This window comes from Lutjanus erythropterus, chromosome 15 (assembly GCF_056507025.1).
Source record: "Lutjanus erythropterus isolate fLutEry1 chromosome 15, fLutEry1.hap2, whole genome shotgun sequence".
Lineage (NCBI taxonomy): Eukaryota > Metazoa > Chordata > Actinopteri > Lutjaniformes > Lutjanidae > Lutjanus > Lutjanus erythropterus.
Genome location: NC_139331.1, coordinates 27,729,182 through 27,745,196, shown reverse-complemented (window position 1 = coordinate 27,745,196; position 16,015 = coordinate 27,729,182). Strand labels below are relative to the sequence as shown.

Genomic DNA, 16,015 nt, shown 5'->3' with positions numbered 1-16,015 from the left:
AATCACTAATGTCAGTTACACAAAACAATCATTAACATTTGTTAAACAGGTCAACTGCTAATGTTAGCCAGACAAAACAACCGCTAAGGTTAGTTATCTACACAGAACTCTGGTGTCAATAGCATACTTGACAAAGTACATTTAATTGTGTATAATTACTGCTATAGTTGGACAAAGAATAAATCTAGCAACGACCATAAAACATTATATCAGGCTCAACAATTTCAACATATTTTGTATCGAGGTGATTCAAAAGTAATGCAAAGTAATCAAGTTACATTACTTTAATATTTAACAAGTAAAAGTCAACTGTCTGTCACTTTAATGTGGCACAAACTTTGTCAGGTTGACAGGCATATGGCAGTTGTAGCAACGTTAGCGAGTTAGCCTGACCAGCCACAAACCCGAGCTATTCTAGCTGTGACCAAAGTGGCAAACAGGACTTGAAAGGGAAACCCGCCAACATAATGTGGAAACAAGAAGAACTGAAGGTGGGAACGACTACAACCACAGACGACAAAGTTTTACGCACCAGCACAAACAAAACCGAGGCTTTTCACCCAAACCGCCGTGTTATCTGAGAGGGTACAGACTAAAAAAGTTTAAAATCTAGAAAACGCCCTGCGTGTGTGTGCACAGTCAGCTGTCAGCATCACTCAACACACTCATAACTGCTTCCACTTTGAATGCTGCTGTGACCCACACACACTTTGTTGGACGAACACATAGACTGTGTGTCACCAGCGAGACCATCAATTACAATGGTGGAGTCCACAGCGGAGAACTGTGTGTCTCTGTTCTATTTCTGCTGGATGCTGCAGGACTAAACAAAGGACCACCAACTAACACAAACACAGGCAGCCGGGGCCTCTCACTCACACTATCTTTTGTCTTTTTGGGCCAGACGAGAAAACTCAAACACCATCCAAATCCAAAGATTGTTTTGGCAGAGAATCCGTCGGCCCGAAAGTGTGGAGATTTACACTTTATGGTCGCAGACAGGCACTGCCGTTCATGTTTGTTCCAAATTCTGACTTGCCAGTTAAACCAAATGTTCCTGAGCAGTTCTAAAAGCACACAACAACAACATTCTCGCTCCTTTGATCTATGACAGCTAAATCGTAACTCATATCGTATTTATATAGACTTTGAAGCTGCGTATCTGTGAACATGGACGCTGAAAAAGACAGAAACCTGCGAGAAAGAAATATCTACACTGCAGAAAATACCTGAGGCACTCTTGAGCAGATAAATATGTGATAATAACACGTCCAAAATTGAGCACTGCAGCCCAAAAAGCGAGCTCAGGCAGGCTGCAGGAACACTGCCTACTGCCTGCCAGACTCCATTAACATATTGCTCAATTTAACTATTATAAACATCTACTCCTTCTAAAAGATTATTGATGATTACAACTCACAAACAGACACGCAGTCATTAGGAGAACATTCGGCATTCATTTGAACTCTAATTAACATCAAACAGGCAAATAATGATGAAATAAATTATGGACTGGAAAAGACATTTCAAAGGAGGACATCAGGGCTGTTCGATCGTCTCATTAGTATTTCAACTAAGCGTGTTTCTTTATTTTCTGATGACATATCACGGCCATTTTATGATTTATACTAGTAAATATATTTACGATTTCTCCTTTAATGTTCCCCTACAAAAAAATCCCGCCAAAATATGTAAAAGATTGTGTCATCTACAGAATTTTGCTTTTGTTTAACAAAATAAACGGGGTAACCAGAAATTATTCATAAGATTCCTTGAACCAAACCTCAGAATTTGGCCACTGTGAAACACGAAGTGACCTTAAATGAATACTTGGGGAAACAGCTGTTATATAACCCAAATATCATTTGTTGTTCTCAACCAAACTCCACTGGCAAAAACTGTAATTTGGATACTGGAATACAGAAATTGCTGGACATCTTCTGCTTCAATCTGTTAGTTTGTTTGTGTTATTGTGTGACTTCAGTGAATCTGATCTAACAATTTGAAATGCCAAAGTCACACAATAACACAAACAAACTAACAGATCAAGGCACTGGTAGACAAGCGACTCCTGTGTTCTGCAGGGTAAAATTACTGTTTTTGTAAATGGGGTCTGGTCGCTGTACAGAGGCCAATATTTGACTTGCATAACTGTGGTTTCCCGTTGGAAAAGGCTGTCTGACAGGAAGGTAAAGCTATGAAAATATTCTAAATATAGCATGCACATAAACTGACATTTATATTTTTAGTTTGGCCTTTTATTTAGGTGGCTAAAATACATTTTCCTGCTGAGCCTGTACACAGAAGTACATTACTTTGCTTCTGTGCTGGTACTCCTCTTGAGCACTTTTAACACCAAAGCTTTAATAATTCATCTTAAATTTATTTGCTGTGGACATGAAGGTGAATAACTGAATGCAAATGGTGCTTAACATGATCATTATGTTGGGTAAAAAAAAAAACAGTGGGACTGGAATATAGTTTTACCTTTTTATTATCAGCAGGGCAAAAGTAGTTAAAATACCTGCAAACTGGCAATAGTTTCAGTTTGAGTTTAGTCTAAGTCGCCCACTGCAGGAATCCGGTGGTGACTAAAGGGAGACGAGCGCCCTGCTGCAGTTGTAACACCCAGGCTCACAGCTTAGGACGCCTGCGCTGTAAAATTAACAATGAACTGGTTCTTTAATCTGTGACTTGGCCATTAGGCTGGCCAGAGATAAAACGAACAACCCACAAAGTCTCCTTTTCTCTCTATTTGGGGAGGTGAGTCCCGCTGGCTGCCTGAGTGGGAGGAGATGATATCAAGCTCACAGCTATAAGTAGGTTTGGATGACAGATGCGAGTTATTTGTTGGGGCGTGGTTGTGAGAATGTGGGTGTTAATGTTTATGCGTCACTGTCAGATCAAACATCTTAAGCTGTGCAGCCTTTAATTTTCGGCACTATATTTATCTCTGTTTGTCTGCCAATGTGTTTTGAAGATATTTGGCTAAAACAATATTTTCATTCACTTCTTTAGTTTTGTTTTCTCTTATTTAGGTGCCAGATGGGTGGGGTTTCTTAAGGTGGACAATTCAGAATGGACTAAATCAGATCACTTAACAGACACTATGAGATGACCTGCTGTCCTAAATACTACATATCTGATAATATGGCAACACTGTCTTCTACCTTGAGGTTGATGCGCTCCAGCAGCTCCTCCACCGATGTGGGTTTGGGTGGTCGGCCCTTCCTCCTCCTCCTCACGGGCCTTTTGGGCTTCTCCTCCTCTTCACTCAGCACGTCCACGTAGATGAACTTGAAGGTGCCCACTTTGTTGTTCAGCAGGCCCATCCACGTTCCCATGGGCGGCTTACTGATGATGTCAATCACGTCGCCGCGCTGGAAATCACAATGACAAGAATACAGGAAGAATGAGACAACTCTTGCATTTACATTTATATTATACTACCTGATCAGCCACGGTCAGTAATCAATAAACACAATATTAAACCATTAATCAAACAGCAGTCAACTTCAGACAACTTTAACACACTTTAGCAGTTAGCTAGATTCTATAGTGGTGACAAAAGGTTAAAAATATACACATTAGCAGATTAAATTAAAGTAGCGCTCTTCAGGGAAAATATTACACCAAACCCCCTTTAAAAAATATGACATATTAACAATTTCTTACAGGTCCATGAAAACAAATGACTAGAGAAACATGAGATAAAAGGTGTAATATGTGGACAGTGTTCTTGTCAATTCGGCATCAATACAATCCATGAGGACAAACTGTATTTCCACACAAACCTAACATTTTGGATTTTGTCATCACAAGTCGACCAGCTTCTGTTCTGACTTACAACATAGTCCTTTTCCAGTATGACTCTCAAGTTTTTCTTGTATATACGTAATCACAGACTATAAAAGTAAATACAAAACAGATAAAAACATTCATATAAAAGAATCAAAACCAGACAAACATTACCAAAGTAACCACCCTGTTTGTTGACTTCCTGTCTGGTGTTGAACAGAGCGCACCTACCTTCTGATAATATTAAACATACGTAGGCGAGGAAGAGACTGAAGACACACTGAGTTTAACGACCACCTTAGAGATGACTGATCGCAGAACATTTTATTTTGTTTTTGTGTGTTTTCTCTTTCTGTGGTGGCAAATATCTGTCCTTGGCGTGACTCAAAGGTTTACAAATAGCTAAATAACAAAGTTGCATGATCTAAAAGTGGGGATTCAGAAGCACACGTTTGTTCCGCCAAGTCTAATAGTCGGGGTGCAGCTGCTGTGTTTGCTCCGTAGCTCCAAGCGCCGATGGGTATGCAGCTTGGAAAAACTGAACCGTTAAAGTAAAAGAGTGTGAAACAGTGACATGCTCAGCTCTCCAACCAACCACTCTAGTCTGGAACGAGGCTACAAACAATTTTATTTGATGTTTGTCCAAAAGAGCACTTCAATTGCACTTTGTAGTTCTCAAATATGAAAATGTTTAATGAACGGAGCCAACCGATCTGTCATCATATGCATGAAGTGTAATAATATCTGCAAAGACGCAGCATGAATAAACTGAAGCAGAGGGTTAAAAAGCCGCGCGCACGGGCGGATTTAACTTTTAACGTGCGTGACCGAGCGTGTTGTACCTTGAGTTTGAGGGAGTCGGTGTCGTAGGGGCTGGGGGTGAAGTCTGTATGGACTCTGGCACGTCCACAGAACGGTCCTCTGTACGGCGGCTCTTCGTCGTCACCGTCCTCTGACTTCACACTTTCTCTGTTACTGGCTGACGAGTCGGTGGTGCTCACCGTCTGACCACCTGGACACAAACACACACACGGACAAAAAAAGCTGTTAAAGTCATCACTAATCACTTGTTACAAAGGTTTATAAGCACTGATTAACTCTAAGTTTACTTTAATCTGTGTCTTCATTGTTAATGCATAATAACTTACACTTATTAATTGGCTTTATGAGGCTAAATGTGGATTTATTTTTTCTACATTTGTACGTTTAACAGGGTCTTAAACACTTGTATTACAGATCCTGGGAGAAGCTGCGTATCTGCTGCATATTTCTGTCTGTATCTGAGGGAAGGCTGCTGAAATCACTGACGTGTGGGAATCCGAGAGGCAAGACTTCCTACCTAATCATTACCGCATGTTTGCCGTCTGCCTGCATGTTTGTGAGCATGTTCTACGGCTTCGAATCGCTGTGAGGCGGCCAAGTCTCGAGACGACGGAGGGCGTGTTATCCGCAAAGACGTGACGGAGACAACAGGTTGAAGTAATCAGAAGTTGTAATTAGATAAAATGACCCTCGAGGTCAAAACACACTTGGAGAGTCTGTGAGATGAGATGAGAACACAGGCGGCAGCTGGTGGGACTGAGTGTGATCCAGGAGAACCGTTCTTCATCGCTCCGCAAAAATCATAACTGGTTCACATGTAACGCCAGGAGCTGCACAAAGGTTCAGTCAACTGTACACTATGAGGAATAAAGGTACCAACTAGAACCATAAAGGGTTCTTTGTGTTGTCGACATGACCTTTTTGGTTCATGGCAGAACCCTTTATAGAGGTTGGACATAGAACCCTTTCAGATAGTTCTACCTAGAACAAAACATAAAGGGTTATACCTAGAATCATCTGCAAAAGGTTTAATCCAGAAACCCCTGTGAGAGGTTCTACAGAGAACCTTTCTATAGTGTAATGGTTCCAGTCAGAACCCTCTCTGGGGGTTCAATACAGAGCCCTTCTACCTTCTAAGAGTGCTAACAAGTACCCACCCAGAAGGTTCTCCTGAGAACCTTTTTATATCAAAGAGTTTTAGCTAAAACCAAACAAGGGGCTTCTACCGAGACTCATTTTATATTCCAAAGGTTTTATCTTGAACACACTCGGGGTTCTACTGAGAACCCTTTTATAACATGGTACAAAGAACCCCTGATGAACGATTGACAGATTTTTACAAGAATTGTTGAAATCCATTCCATTCCATTTCATCTTTGGATGAAATAGTTTCTTAATGGAACCCTTGCTCGTACAAAGGACCTTTGACAAACCCTGTATTGAACAAGGGGTTCTTCAGAAGCAACTGGTTCTAGGTAGAACCTCAGCCCTTCAGGAAGAACCGTTATTTCTAAGAGTGAATGTATTTGAAATATAGAACAGCAAGAAGTAAATGTTAGCAGCTCCATCTAGTGTTAAATGTGGCTCAAAACAGACTGAATTACAAAAAATAAATAAATACATTTAGATTGCCATTTCTAATATACAATATTTTACACATAAACAACATAAAATGTGCTGTTTGCTCCTTAAAATCAATTTAAAAATATTAGTCTTAGCAGGTGTGTGTTTTCTGAAACAACGGTTCTCGTCTTACTCATTGAACTCTGTCCGCTGAGTGAACTGCGCAGACTTTCCACAGAACCTCCGGCCTTAAGCTTCGGCTTCTCCAGAGAGTCGGTGTCAGGCTGGGGGGACTGAGGGGAGCCAGGGGCCCCATCCGGACTGGACTGGAAGACAGAAGGAGGGGGGGGGGGCATGCAGATGGATGATGAGAGGACGAGGACACGGGAGGGAAGATACAAAGGAAATGTTGTGAAGTTAAGAGATAAAAGGATGTGAGAGAAGGAAAAGTGTGGTTAAGAGATTAAAATGTGGGGGAAATGATGGAAGAGGTGGGAAAAAAGAATAAAGACATGGGGGAGTGTGAGGGGGCTGTCAGTATTTACTTCATCAACAGGTGCACACATGTAAAAGCTTTCAGCACAAATGTGTTAAGACATTAATCAAAATTTCCCCAACTGTCAAAACACACAAATTCAGGAAGATTAATTTAGGTCATAAAGCCTCATGAAAAAAAAAAAAACTAATCTGCACTACTTTATCAGCTTTATATTTACATTTTGACACTGTTGTGAGTGAAAAACAAAGTTTTTATGGTTAACCAAAACTAAAAACTAAAACTAGGAGTGAAAACTAAATAAAAACTAGACTTAAGAAAATATGAAAAGCTACTGAAATTAAAATGAAACAAAAAATTGTTTTTAGTTTTAGTCTTTGCTCACATTTGTCAAAACAACAAGCATGAGGAGGCATTGGTGCGTATCTTTATTCAGACTGTGAGTCAATTTCCTTTACAAAGTCTTATGTTTGTACTGTAATACCTGTTCCTTAATCCTGTTCCTGACAAATATCTCCCCTGCTATAATAACAAAAACTAGACTAAAAAATATTTTTAAAGGATAAAAACTAAACCGAAACGAGCAAACACACTCTGAACTACTACTGAACTGAAAACAAAAAAGAAAACTATAACAACTCTGGTGCAAAAGACTACGTAACTTGGAAAAACTGAAGTGTTAAAGTGAGAGTGTGCTTCACAACCAACCATTCTGGTCTGGATCAAGGCTGCAGACTAATATATCTGATGTTTAGCCAATAGAAGACTTTAGTTGTACTGTGAAGTTCTAAAAACATGAAAATGGAGCCAACAAATCTGTCATCTGCACTATTTCTGTTTTAGGACAACAATCACTTAAGTTACTATAAATACAAAGATTTTCTTTCTTTTTTGTGTCTGCCTGTCCTATCAGCTGTAACTCATGGTCCTCTGGTTTTACACTACAGTTACATTCATTGCTGTATTATGCTCATAAATAAGTAAAATACATGGATGGTCAATAACAGAGGTCTTAGGCTTAACCCCTCCCACATGTTGGACTGTCTGATTACTGTGATTAGGTGGCGGCAGGTCTACTGTCAGCAGTGTTTGAAACGCATCATGGCTTTTAGAGGAGCCCTGTTTTGCAGGTGTGGGCAGGTACTGTGCTCGTGTACATGAACGTGCCCACCCATATGCAAAAATATACCATCTATACATTTCAGTTCTGAGAGGGACGCCATGCAATGTTCTTTTAATCACTCTGCAGTGACAAACAATGAAAAGTGTCAATGCACAGTGGAGTGGATCGGAGACGTTCACTCAATAGACAACGTACAGCGAGCTGAGTGCACCAAAATGCATGGATGACCAGAGCAGGAACAGACAACATTGTGTTTATTTGACACAAATGAGGAGAGATTGTCATGTGCAAATAAACATGCATGTTGGCAAGTGTTTCATTATAGGCCCATTATTTATTTCAGGACTTTAAATATGCAAGAAAAATATAACTTTATGCAGAAAAAAAGTTTCACAGATTATAGAGCTCCCCCTAAATTTCTCAAAGGAGTCTCTCCAGGGGGCTCAAGTCACTGTCAGTAGAGCCGAGCCCCCGTAGCTCCACTGCCAGCGCGATGTTGTGTATGTTTCCTTTTATTTTATTGGTCATTAGGATTTATTATTATCTCACTCTATTTTTTCTAAGCACGTTTGCGATTTTACTATTCATGGCATTCTAACTTCTTGTTTACTTCTTTTATTGTTTGTATTGGTACTGTACTATTTCTATTATAAAATTAATTTTTAACAAAAAGCTAGATGCCTCGCTGTCCAAACATCTTATTTCAACAGGGATTGCAACCAATTATGGAAGTAATTATACCATTAATGTGCTTTATTACTTGACAAGGGTCAATGTGTTATTTTGCAAAAGTTACACTTTTGTTTAAACTTTAGATTTTGTGCTCTCCTTTTAGGTTAAAGTCTCCAATAATGATGCAACAACATGCTGTACATCGAGATGCTACATCAACATCTGCTGCACAGTTTTATTTGTTTCAGTGATCCACTAGGTGGCATTGTGGTCTATAAAATGACCATGGTTGAGCCATTGAGACATGGCAGTTCATTTTTATTTTGCTCTCTCCTGACCAATGGCTCCATGACTCGATCCAGGATATGTGGGTCACAGTGAAGAGACCACCATGACGGACAGATGTTCAACTGCACATCAGTGACACAACATCAAACTGCAGGGACTGGACGGGCCGCCGGTCCGGCCGCTGGGTGCCCAGAAAAATTAGGCCATGGCAGATGAGACAGCCATTATACTCCCTCACACTTTAAGTCTCCATTTCCTAAGAGCGAGCCTCGGGGAGACTTGCATCACTCCATGAGCTCAGCATGAAGCACACACACTCCACCCTACACACTGAGCCCAGGGAGAGCCGAGCCGAGCGGAGAGAAATCCAAATGTGTGTCTGTGTGTTTTAGTGCTCTGTGTTTATTCTGTAACTAACACAAATACTCCCACCCACTCACAGCCTGTGGACAGAATATGTGGCTTACACTGCAAAACATCCTCTAAATGTTTGCAGAACACGGGGAGCGTTTCTTTCTTTACAAGTGCGCTTGGCTGACTGTTTCAAGGATTAAAGGAATAACGTGTGGATTTGTGGGACTGTTTATGCGCTAGCTGCTCCATTTCAAATAAAGCTAAGGTTTGACTCTGTTTATGTGTGTCTCATTTGGCCTGAAAACGAGGGAAACCTGAGCAATGTTGAATTCAGAGGTGGCAAAAGTACACAAATTTGGTACTCAAGTACAGATACTTGTGTAAAAAAAAAAGTCTGGTGAAAGTAGAAGCACTGATTGAGCTTTTGTACTCAAAGTATAAAAGTGACAGAAGAAGTAATCCTATGAAGAACTATGAAGGACTACTACTACTACTGGCTGTTTCTGTGCAAAGCTAACTGAACCTCACCTTTTCTCCATGTTTCAGGGTCCATCCCTACATCTTTTAAATTGCTTTACGTCTTTTACATCATTTTACGTCTCTTTTTTCTGTGATGTTTTTCATCTTGTTTCGTCTTTTACCTCGTTTTTTTACTGTTACATCATTTCCGTCTTGTTCTTTCTTGTTAAATCTTTTACTTAATTTTTCATCGTTACATTTTTTATGTCCTTTTTGCCTTGTTATGTTTGACATGTGCGATGTGCACTGATGGGTAAAACAAGTTTTTTTGATTATACAATGATGCGAAATAAAAATAATCAATAATTCCCCTCCCGCCTCTGGTTGAATGTTAGCTGAACTTTCCGCAAATATTTCAAAAACTGGATCCGTGTGTGTTTTTGTGTGTTCATGTCTAACCTGCTCAGACAAGGAGCTGCTGTACTTCTTCGACATGCGTTTCCTCATCGTCTCTTTCACCGACTTGACCTTCTTGCCCAATGAGATTCGAGACGTGGTGGGGGATTTGACCACTTCTCTGTATATAGCCTCCTGGTCTTTATTCTGTAATTAGGAAGAGGACGGAGAGAGGGGAAAAGGATGGACAGAGAGGAAGCCAATGGCACAGGAAGGAGAAGCCAAGGGATGGAGAGATCACAAAAACAAAAGGATAAAAGGTGATTTAGTGTGACAGCTTGTGCTCCTCACTGCCTCTTCTAATTTCACAATCTGCCAGTACTTACGTTGGCCTCCGAGCCCGTGTTGACCACATGGAGCGAGCGGTTGGACAGGTCAAAGCCTCCAAAACTGCACGTTCTCTGCAGGGGGTGGGAGCCAAAACACAATCAAATGAGTCACATTCAGAAGGTCACGTTACGGAAACTCCCCATCCACACCCACCGAGGGTCAACTCACAATGATTCATGCTTGGCACAACACAGGCAACAGTGTGATTAATGTACATGGGTATATGGTTTGTATATATACGAGGGCGTGATGTCATATGGGACTGTGGACAGCCAACAGACATGATGTAACACAAACTGTTATATGAGCTCCTCTTTAAAATTGCGAGTTACTGCGCGCTCCTAGGCAAATGAGCTGTTATATTGACTGTGCAGCACACGCAACGAGTTGCTCATATGCTTTAAAAGTTGTATCCCTGGAGGAAATATTGGGTAGAGTAAACATTTCTTCATGTGGTTAAGATAAAATATATAACTGTACATATATTCATTGCATCTCGTCGTTAATTACGAGAAATGCAAAACCAGTCTTAGTGTAAACATGCACAACATATAGGTTGGTTGCTTAGGGCCGACAATATGTTATTCTCATCAGAAACATTTTTAGAGAGAGTAAACTGTTTCTGCTGAGAGGACAGGGTGGTATGGAGATTTTCTCTCTTGACTTTAGAGGACAGCAAGATAAGGGAAAGACACAAAGGGGAACTATGACATGAGAGGAAAAAGAGATCCACGGGCTGCGTTACAGAAACTTCCTAACTTGCAGGTTGTATCATAACTGTTTGGTAACTGTGGAAATTAGGGTTAGGACCTGATTTAAGGGAAAAAGCCATTAGAGATGAGCAGTTATTTAGTCAGTGTTCCTGTCCTAAAAAAAACATCTTAATTTTCCAAAATCTTAAATGAACTCTCCTAACTTTAAGACAACTATTAAGCAGTGTTCACTAACATTAGATAATAGTAGTGTTTGGTAACAGTAACTTACTGTAGCATTAGCCAAAAGCAGCTAATTGTACTGACAATAACAAACTTATTTAGCTTGATGAGATGAGCAAAGTGGTATCAGTTGCTAGGTAACACATAATAGCTGATAAAGCAATGTTGTATTCAGGATTTCCAAACCTGAGATAAGTTAGGATGAAGTAAGATAAGATAGGATCCCTGAAATTGGTTCAGATTTGTTTCTGTCCTATCTTAGACTCTTCCTGTCTTAACTTAAAACTTAAGATAGGAAGTTTCTGCAATACAGCCCCAGGATCTTATCATTGAACTGGCTTCGACGTTTTTGAATCCTCCCTAAGTGCTGCAATAGATCACACACAAACATGTAGACACAGACATGCACATAGGCATCTGCCAAAAACACTCTCAGCTCAAGTGGGGCACTTCATGGCATTTGTCCTTTGCCTCAAAAGCCATAGCTTCTAAACTTCTCAACTAAACTCCCACAAACCCTGGGCGAAGATCCTTCATTTGAGAACTCACTGCACATTAAGAAAATAGTTTTTATATTAGATGTCCACAGCTGCAGTCCACATCACAACTTCCCAGGAAAAAAAGCACAGTTTGGAGAACAAACATGTTTGAAGAGACGTCCAAAAAGAACTCTGAATGTCATGGCGATGTTCGATGGAATGGACATGCACCCAGAAAAAAAAAGTCTCTCAAAGATAATTATAGGAAAGAAAAACAACTTAAGAGAAAAAAAAAAAATCACATCTGCAACCATAGAGGCACGGGCCAAAAAAGAACACGAAAAGCAACAACAGAAAAAGTGGAGTCGAAGAGCTTTTGGATGAGAACGACCTCCAGTGACTTCACTAGAACACGATAGGATTCAGGTGCCCTCAAAGCTGCAGAATAGCTCCACTATATGATCACCTAGAGTTTGTGCCACTACTTCTGTTGGTAAACACAGACTGTTTGTGTAGATGTGGGAAACAGGAAAATTATTTGCAATTCAGCCAGACTGTTTTTACCCTGGTTGACATTACAAAAGTTAAAAACTTGCATTTTACATTCAGTGTAGTATTAATTAGTTTTAGTGGTTCACATGTTTTTCTGTTGTTTGCGCTTTTTTGTTGTTACACTTTTGTCAGGCGGTGGCTTAGGTGGTATAAAGGTAGAACGGTAGTAAGAAATCCAGACGGAATTATTTCCAACGCTGCCAAAAGTACAGACGTTTCTCTTCCTGTATTAAAGATATGTACTGTAGTGCACAGATGTACCACCAGAGGGCAGGCTCTTTACTGGTGGTCAAGGCAACACGTATGAGCCGTGGCACATGAGAGCGTGTAACTTTAGTGAGTGTGAGAAGGAACGAGGGACAAACTAATTATTATACTGTCTATGGTGGCAGCGAGCGCCGGTGAATGAGGAAAAGGTGAGCAGCGAAGTTGTCACTCCGGCAGTAAATGTACAGTTTAGGTTTGAGTTTGTCAGGGAATAAAGGCTGCATGACCAAAGCAAAGCTAGGCTGATCAGTTCCCCTGATGTTGAGGGAATCCAAATTTGAGTCCTGCACTGGGTTGGAAACCTGCAAAAACTAAACAATGGGATGTCACTGTTTGATTTGACAGCAATGTGGGTTAGCTGGTAGCTAAAACGTATGTCATAAAGGCAAAAAATAGGCAGTGAAGGATGCCAAATTTTGGACAAGACATCGCCGAAGGCCAAGTCGAATGTTGGGGGGATTTTGCCACACTCAAAAACTGAGAATAACACTGTCAGTGACCTTACTGCCTGTTTCAAATTTTTAAAAAGTACTAGCATTTGATACCTGCAAGAGCCCAGGCACTGCACCAGTTGAGAACCGAGTGATAAGTAAGCGACGGTACGTGGATCAGTTTATCAATGGTTCCAGGCTGGTGTGGGTTAGACTTGGAGATAATGCCGGTTAATAGGCCGAGTTTGCAAAACTGGACCCATACAAGACTCTGACAGAAATACTGTCATAATATTGCATACCCTGGTAAAACATCAGGAAGGTTTGAAAAAACAGAAAAAATGCCCAAGCCTCGTCGATAAGCGTAAAGACCATTCAGTCTTGAACATGACTTAATAAGGCCGCTCACTGAATACGTTTCTGAATCTACGTGCTGTGCAGCTCTAAGGATGAGTAGCTTCAAGCTTGTACGACATCTCTTCTGCCCACAGGGATCAGTGTGACTGTGTGAGTGTGCTCGTCCTTCAGGGGTCTGACATTTATAAAAGGCACTTATAAAACCTCTGCTGTAACTTAACCTCCCAAATGGGCCACTGCACATTTCATAATCATTTCATATTCAGCTGAAATAAAAAAGGTTTAAAGCCAAAGGCATTCACTTAAAGGTCATAGAGGATGACAGTCCTCTAAGGGCAGTTAGGTCTGTGATAGATATCCACAGCCCCCTGGCTTTTTTCAATACATGAGCACAGCTGTGATACTTTGATGTGGAGTTCTTACACAGATAATATGAGTTGAGGTAAATTTGACCTGGCATGTGTCGTGTTTGTGTATGTTTGCTGTATTTTCACCCTTAACCTCTGAGCTATTCTGCAACTTTGAAGCACCGAGTCCTGCTCACACGAGGCGGTCGATTTGAACCTCTTGGTCTAACTCACAGACTTCTGCTGGATGCGCAAGAGCACCCGCTTGGTGCAGCGGTCCACACTGGCCGCCCACTTCCTGTCCGCCTCCCGGTCCTCCTCCAATAGACAGCGGCGCTCAGCGCGGCTGAGGGTAACTGGGCGGACCAGCTGGGCCCAGTTGAGGTGACCGTACAGGCTCCGTTCTACCACATAGGTGATGTTCAGCTCACTGACTGCCGTTCGACCACGCAGCCTGCGAGAGGGGAACACCCACCCTCCTCCCCCGCTTCCAAAACCTTTTGATTTGGCTACATCACAGCGTGCAGGGGAGGAGGGGGTGACAGACAGAGGGGAGACAGGGGTCTTGGCGTTGCGGGAGCGTTGATACAGTAGGTGCTTAGTGGAATAAGCGTAGTTGGGGTCAGGTTTCCGGTGCGTCCAGCTGCCGTGGTGCCGGTTGGCAGGTTGGTGTTTGGGGCTGCCTTGTGGACCGTCATCCAGGGATATCAGGAGGCGGGACTGGGCGTGGGGTTTGGGGCGAGGTTTGGTGAGGCCATAGTAGGCGTAGAGAGCTTCGTTGTTACTTACCCCATGGGAGATGGAGCTCAGCGCCTTCCGCATCTCGCCGTCGGTCGTGGAGCGCGACAGCTTTCCTTCGTCGTCCAATCCACAGCCATCCAGCTCCGAGAAGGAAGAGCCGCTGCCTCCCACGCCGGAGATGGAGCCTCCGAGTCCCCCGGAGCCAACCGGGGTTCTCCTGGGGGGCCGGATGAGGCCGTGGGTACTGGAAGACTTACTGAAGGTTTTGACCAGCTTGTGTCCGGACCAAGTGTCCAAGCTGCTGGAAGAAGGGGAGTTGGTCAGACTGTCTGTGTCTCCGTCCAGAGAGAGTTGATCCTGGGTGAGGGAGGGCAGAGAGATCTCCTGGGGCAGGGGGGGCTTCTTTAGGACCCCTGTATACAGAGCTGAGTTGTCCTCACAGGTGGGAGGTGACTCCAGATTCAGAAAATCTAAAGACAACAACAGGAACATTAGTTACTCAGGAGGATTTAGACATCAGATTCTGCATATAGTCCCATGATCCATCTGTGGTTTTCTAAACCACAGCTAACCAGCAAACATTTAAAAACACATTCTTAAAGTCTGAGTATTGGGCAAATCCCATGACAGGCAAACAAAAACCAAAACCAAAAAGTCCTGCTTTTTAAGACGAGCCATTAATTTCCAATAAACCTCAGTAGGACACACAAATGTTACTATAAACTTTAACCCAATTTTAGTAGGGACAAACAGCTTAATCTAGTGCTCAAAACAGATTTTCAACACACAACTGCAACAAATGCAACAGAGATGACACCTACATACAGTGTTTCATGTCCCCTTAAAAATACAACACATGGACATTAATTGGCAAATTCAAACAAAAAATTATGTTAACTATAAAAAGGAACTGAGCGGTTACAAACCTTCAGAGCCATGTTTCTTGCCCTCTTCCACCTTGATGAGTTTTTTCCTGACCCGGCGTGTCGAGTTAACCAGCTTGTGAAGCCGCTTGAACTTCACAGAGTCCTCTGATTGCTCATCGTCTGACTGTTCACGAGACTGGTGGAGGAGAGAGAAAGAGGGAGGGAAGATATAATAAAAGGGACAGACAATCAAGTCAAACACTTTTCAATTAAATATACCCTTAAGGTTCCCTTTCAGACACATTTTCAAATATATTGAAAAATACTCTGTTATCATTAAAATTTTGTTTAAGATAGTTTTCCCACATAAAAAGTTAAAATAAAAGTAGCTGCAGCACATCTTTTATTAGTTTTTGTTTGTTGTTTTTTAGCTTGTAACTGGCAGTGGCTAATAGAGCTAAAGCTAACTCTGGCTCTCTGTACTAACAAGTAAGCATCTTTTATTTGCTCATGTTGTCTGTTAGCTTGTAAATGACAACTAATGCTAACTCTACCTCTCTGTACTGACAAATTAGCATCTTTTGTTTATGTTGTCTGTTAGCCACTGCCTATTACAAGCTAACATGCTGACACAGCTAAGGCTAACTCTCTTTAGTGACAAGTTAGCATCTTTTATTTG

The 16,015-nt window shown here is 41.6% G+C and overlaps 1 protein-coding gene across 2 annotated transcripts in view; it reads right to left on the bottom strand.

Annotated features, from left to right (window-relative positions):
- Positions 1-16,015, bottom strand: part of sash1a (SAM and SH3 domain containing 1a) — a 271,869-nt gene that overhangs the window by 18,447 nt on the left and 237,407 nt on the right. Inside the window, exons 9-15 of one of the 2 annotated variants that reach the window (XM_084736840.1) lie at positions 15,397-15,532; positions 13,964-14,940; positions 10,358-10,432; positions 10,035-10,178; positions 6,377-6,509; positions 4,641-4,810; positions 3,171-3,380 (exon numbers count right to left, since the gene is read on the bottom strand). In XM_084736840.1, coding sequence (XP_084592966.1) covers positions 3,171-3,380; positions 4,641-4,810; positions 6,377-6,509; positions 10,035-10,178; positions 10,358-10,432; positions 13,964-14,940; positions 15,397-15,532 — 1,845 coding nt within the window. The remainder of the gene's footprint in view (positions 1-3,170; positions 3,381-4,640; positions 4,811-6,376; positions 6,510-10,034; positions 10,179-10,357; positions 10,433-13,963; positions 14,941-15,396; positions 15,533-16,015) is intronic. The other variant, XM_084736841.1, reaches the window with a different exon arrangement.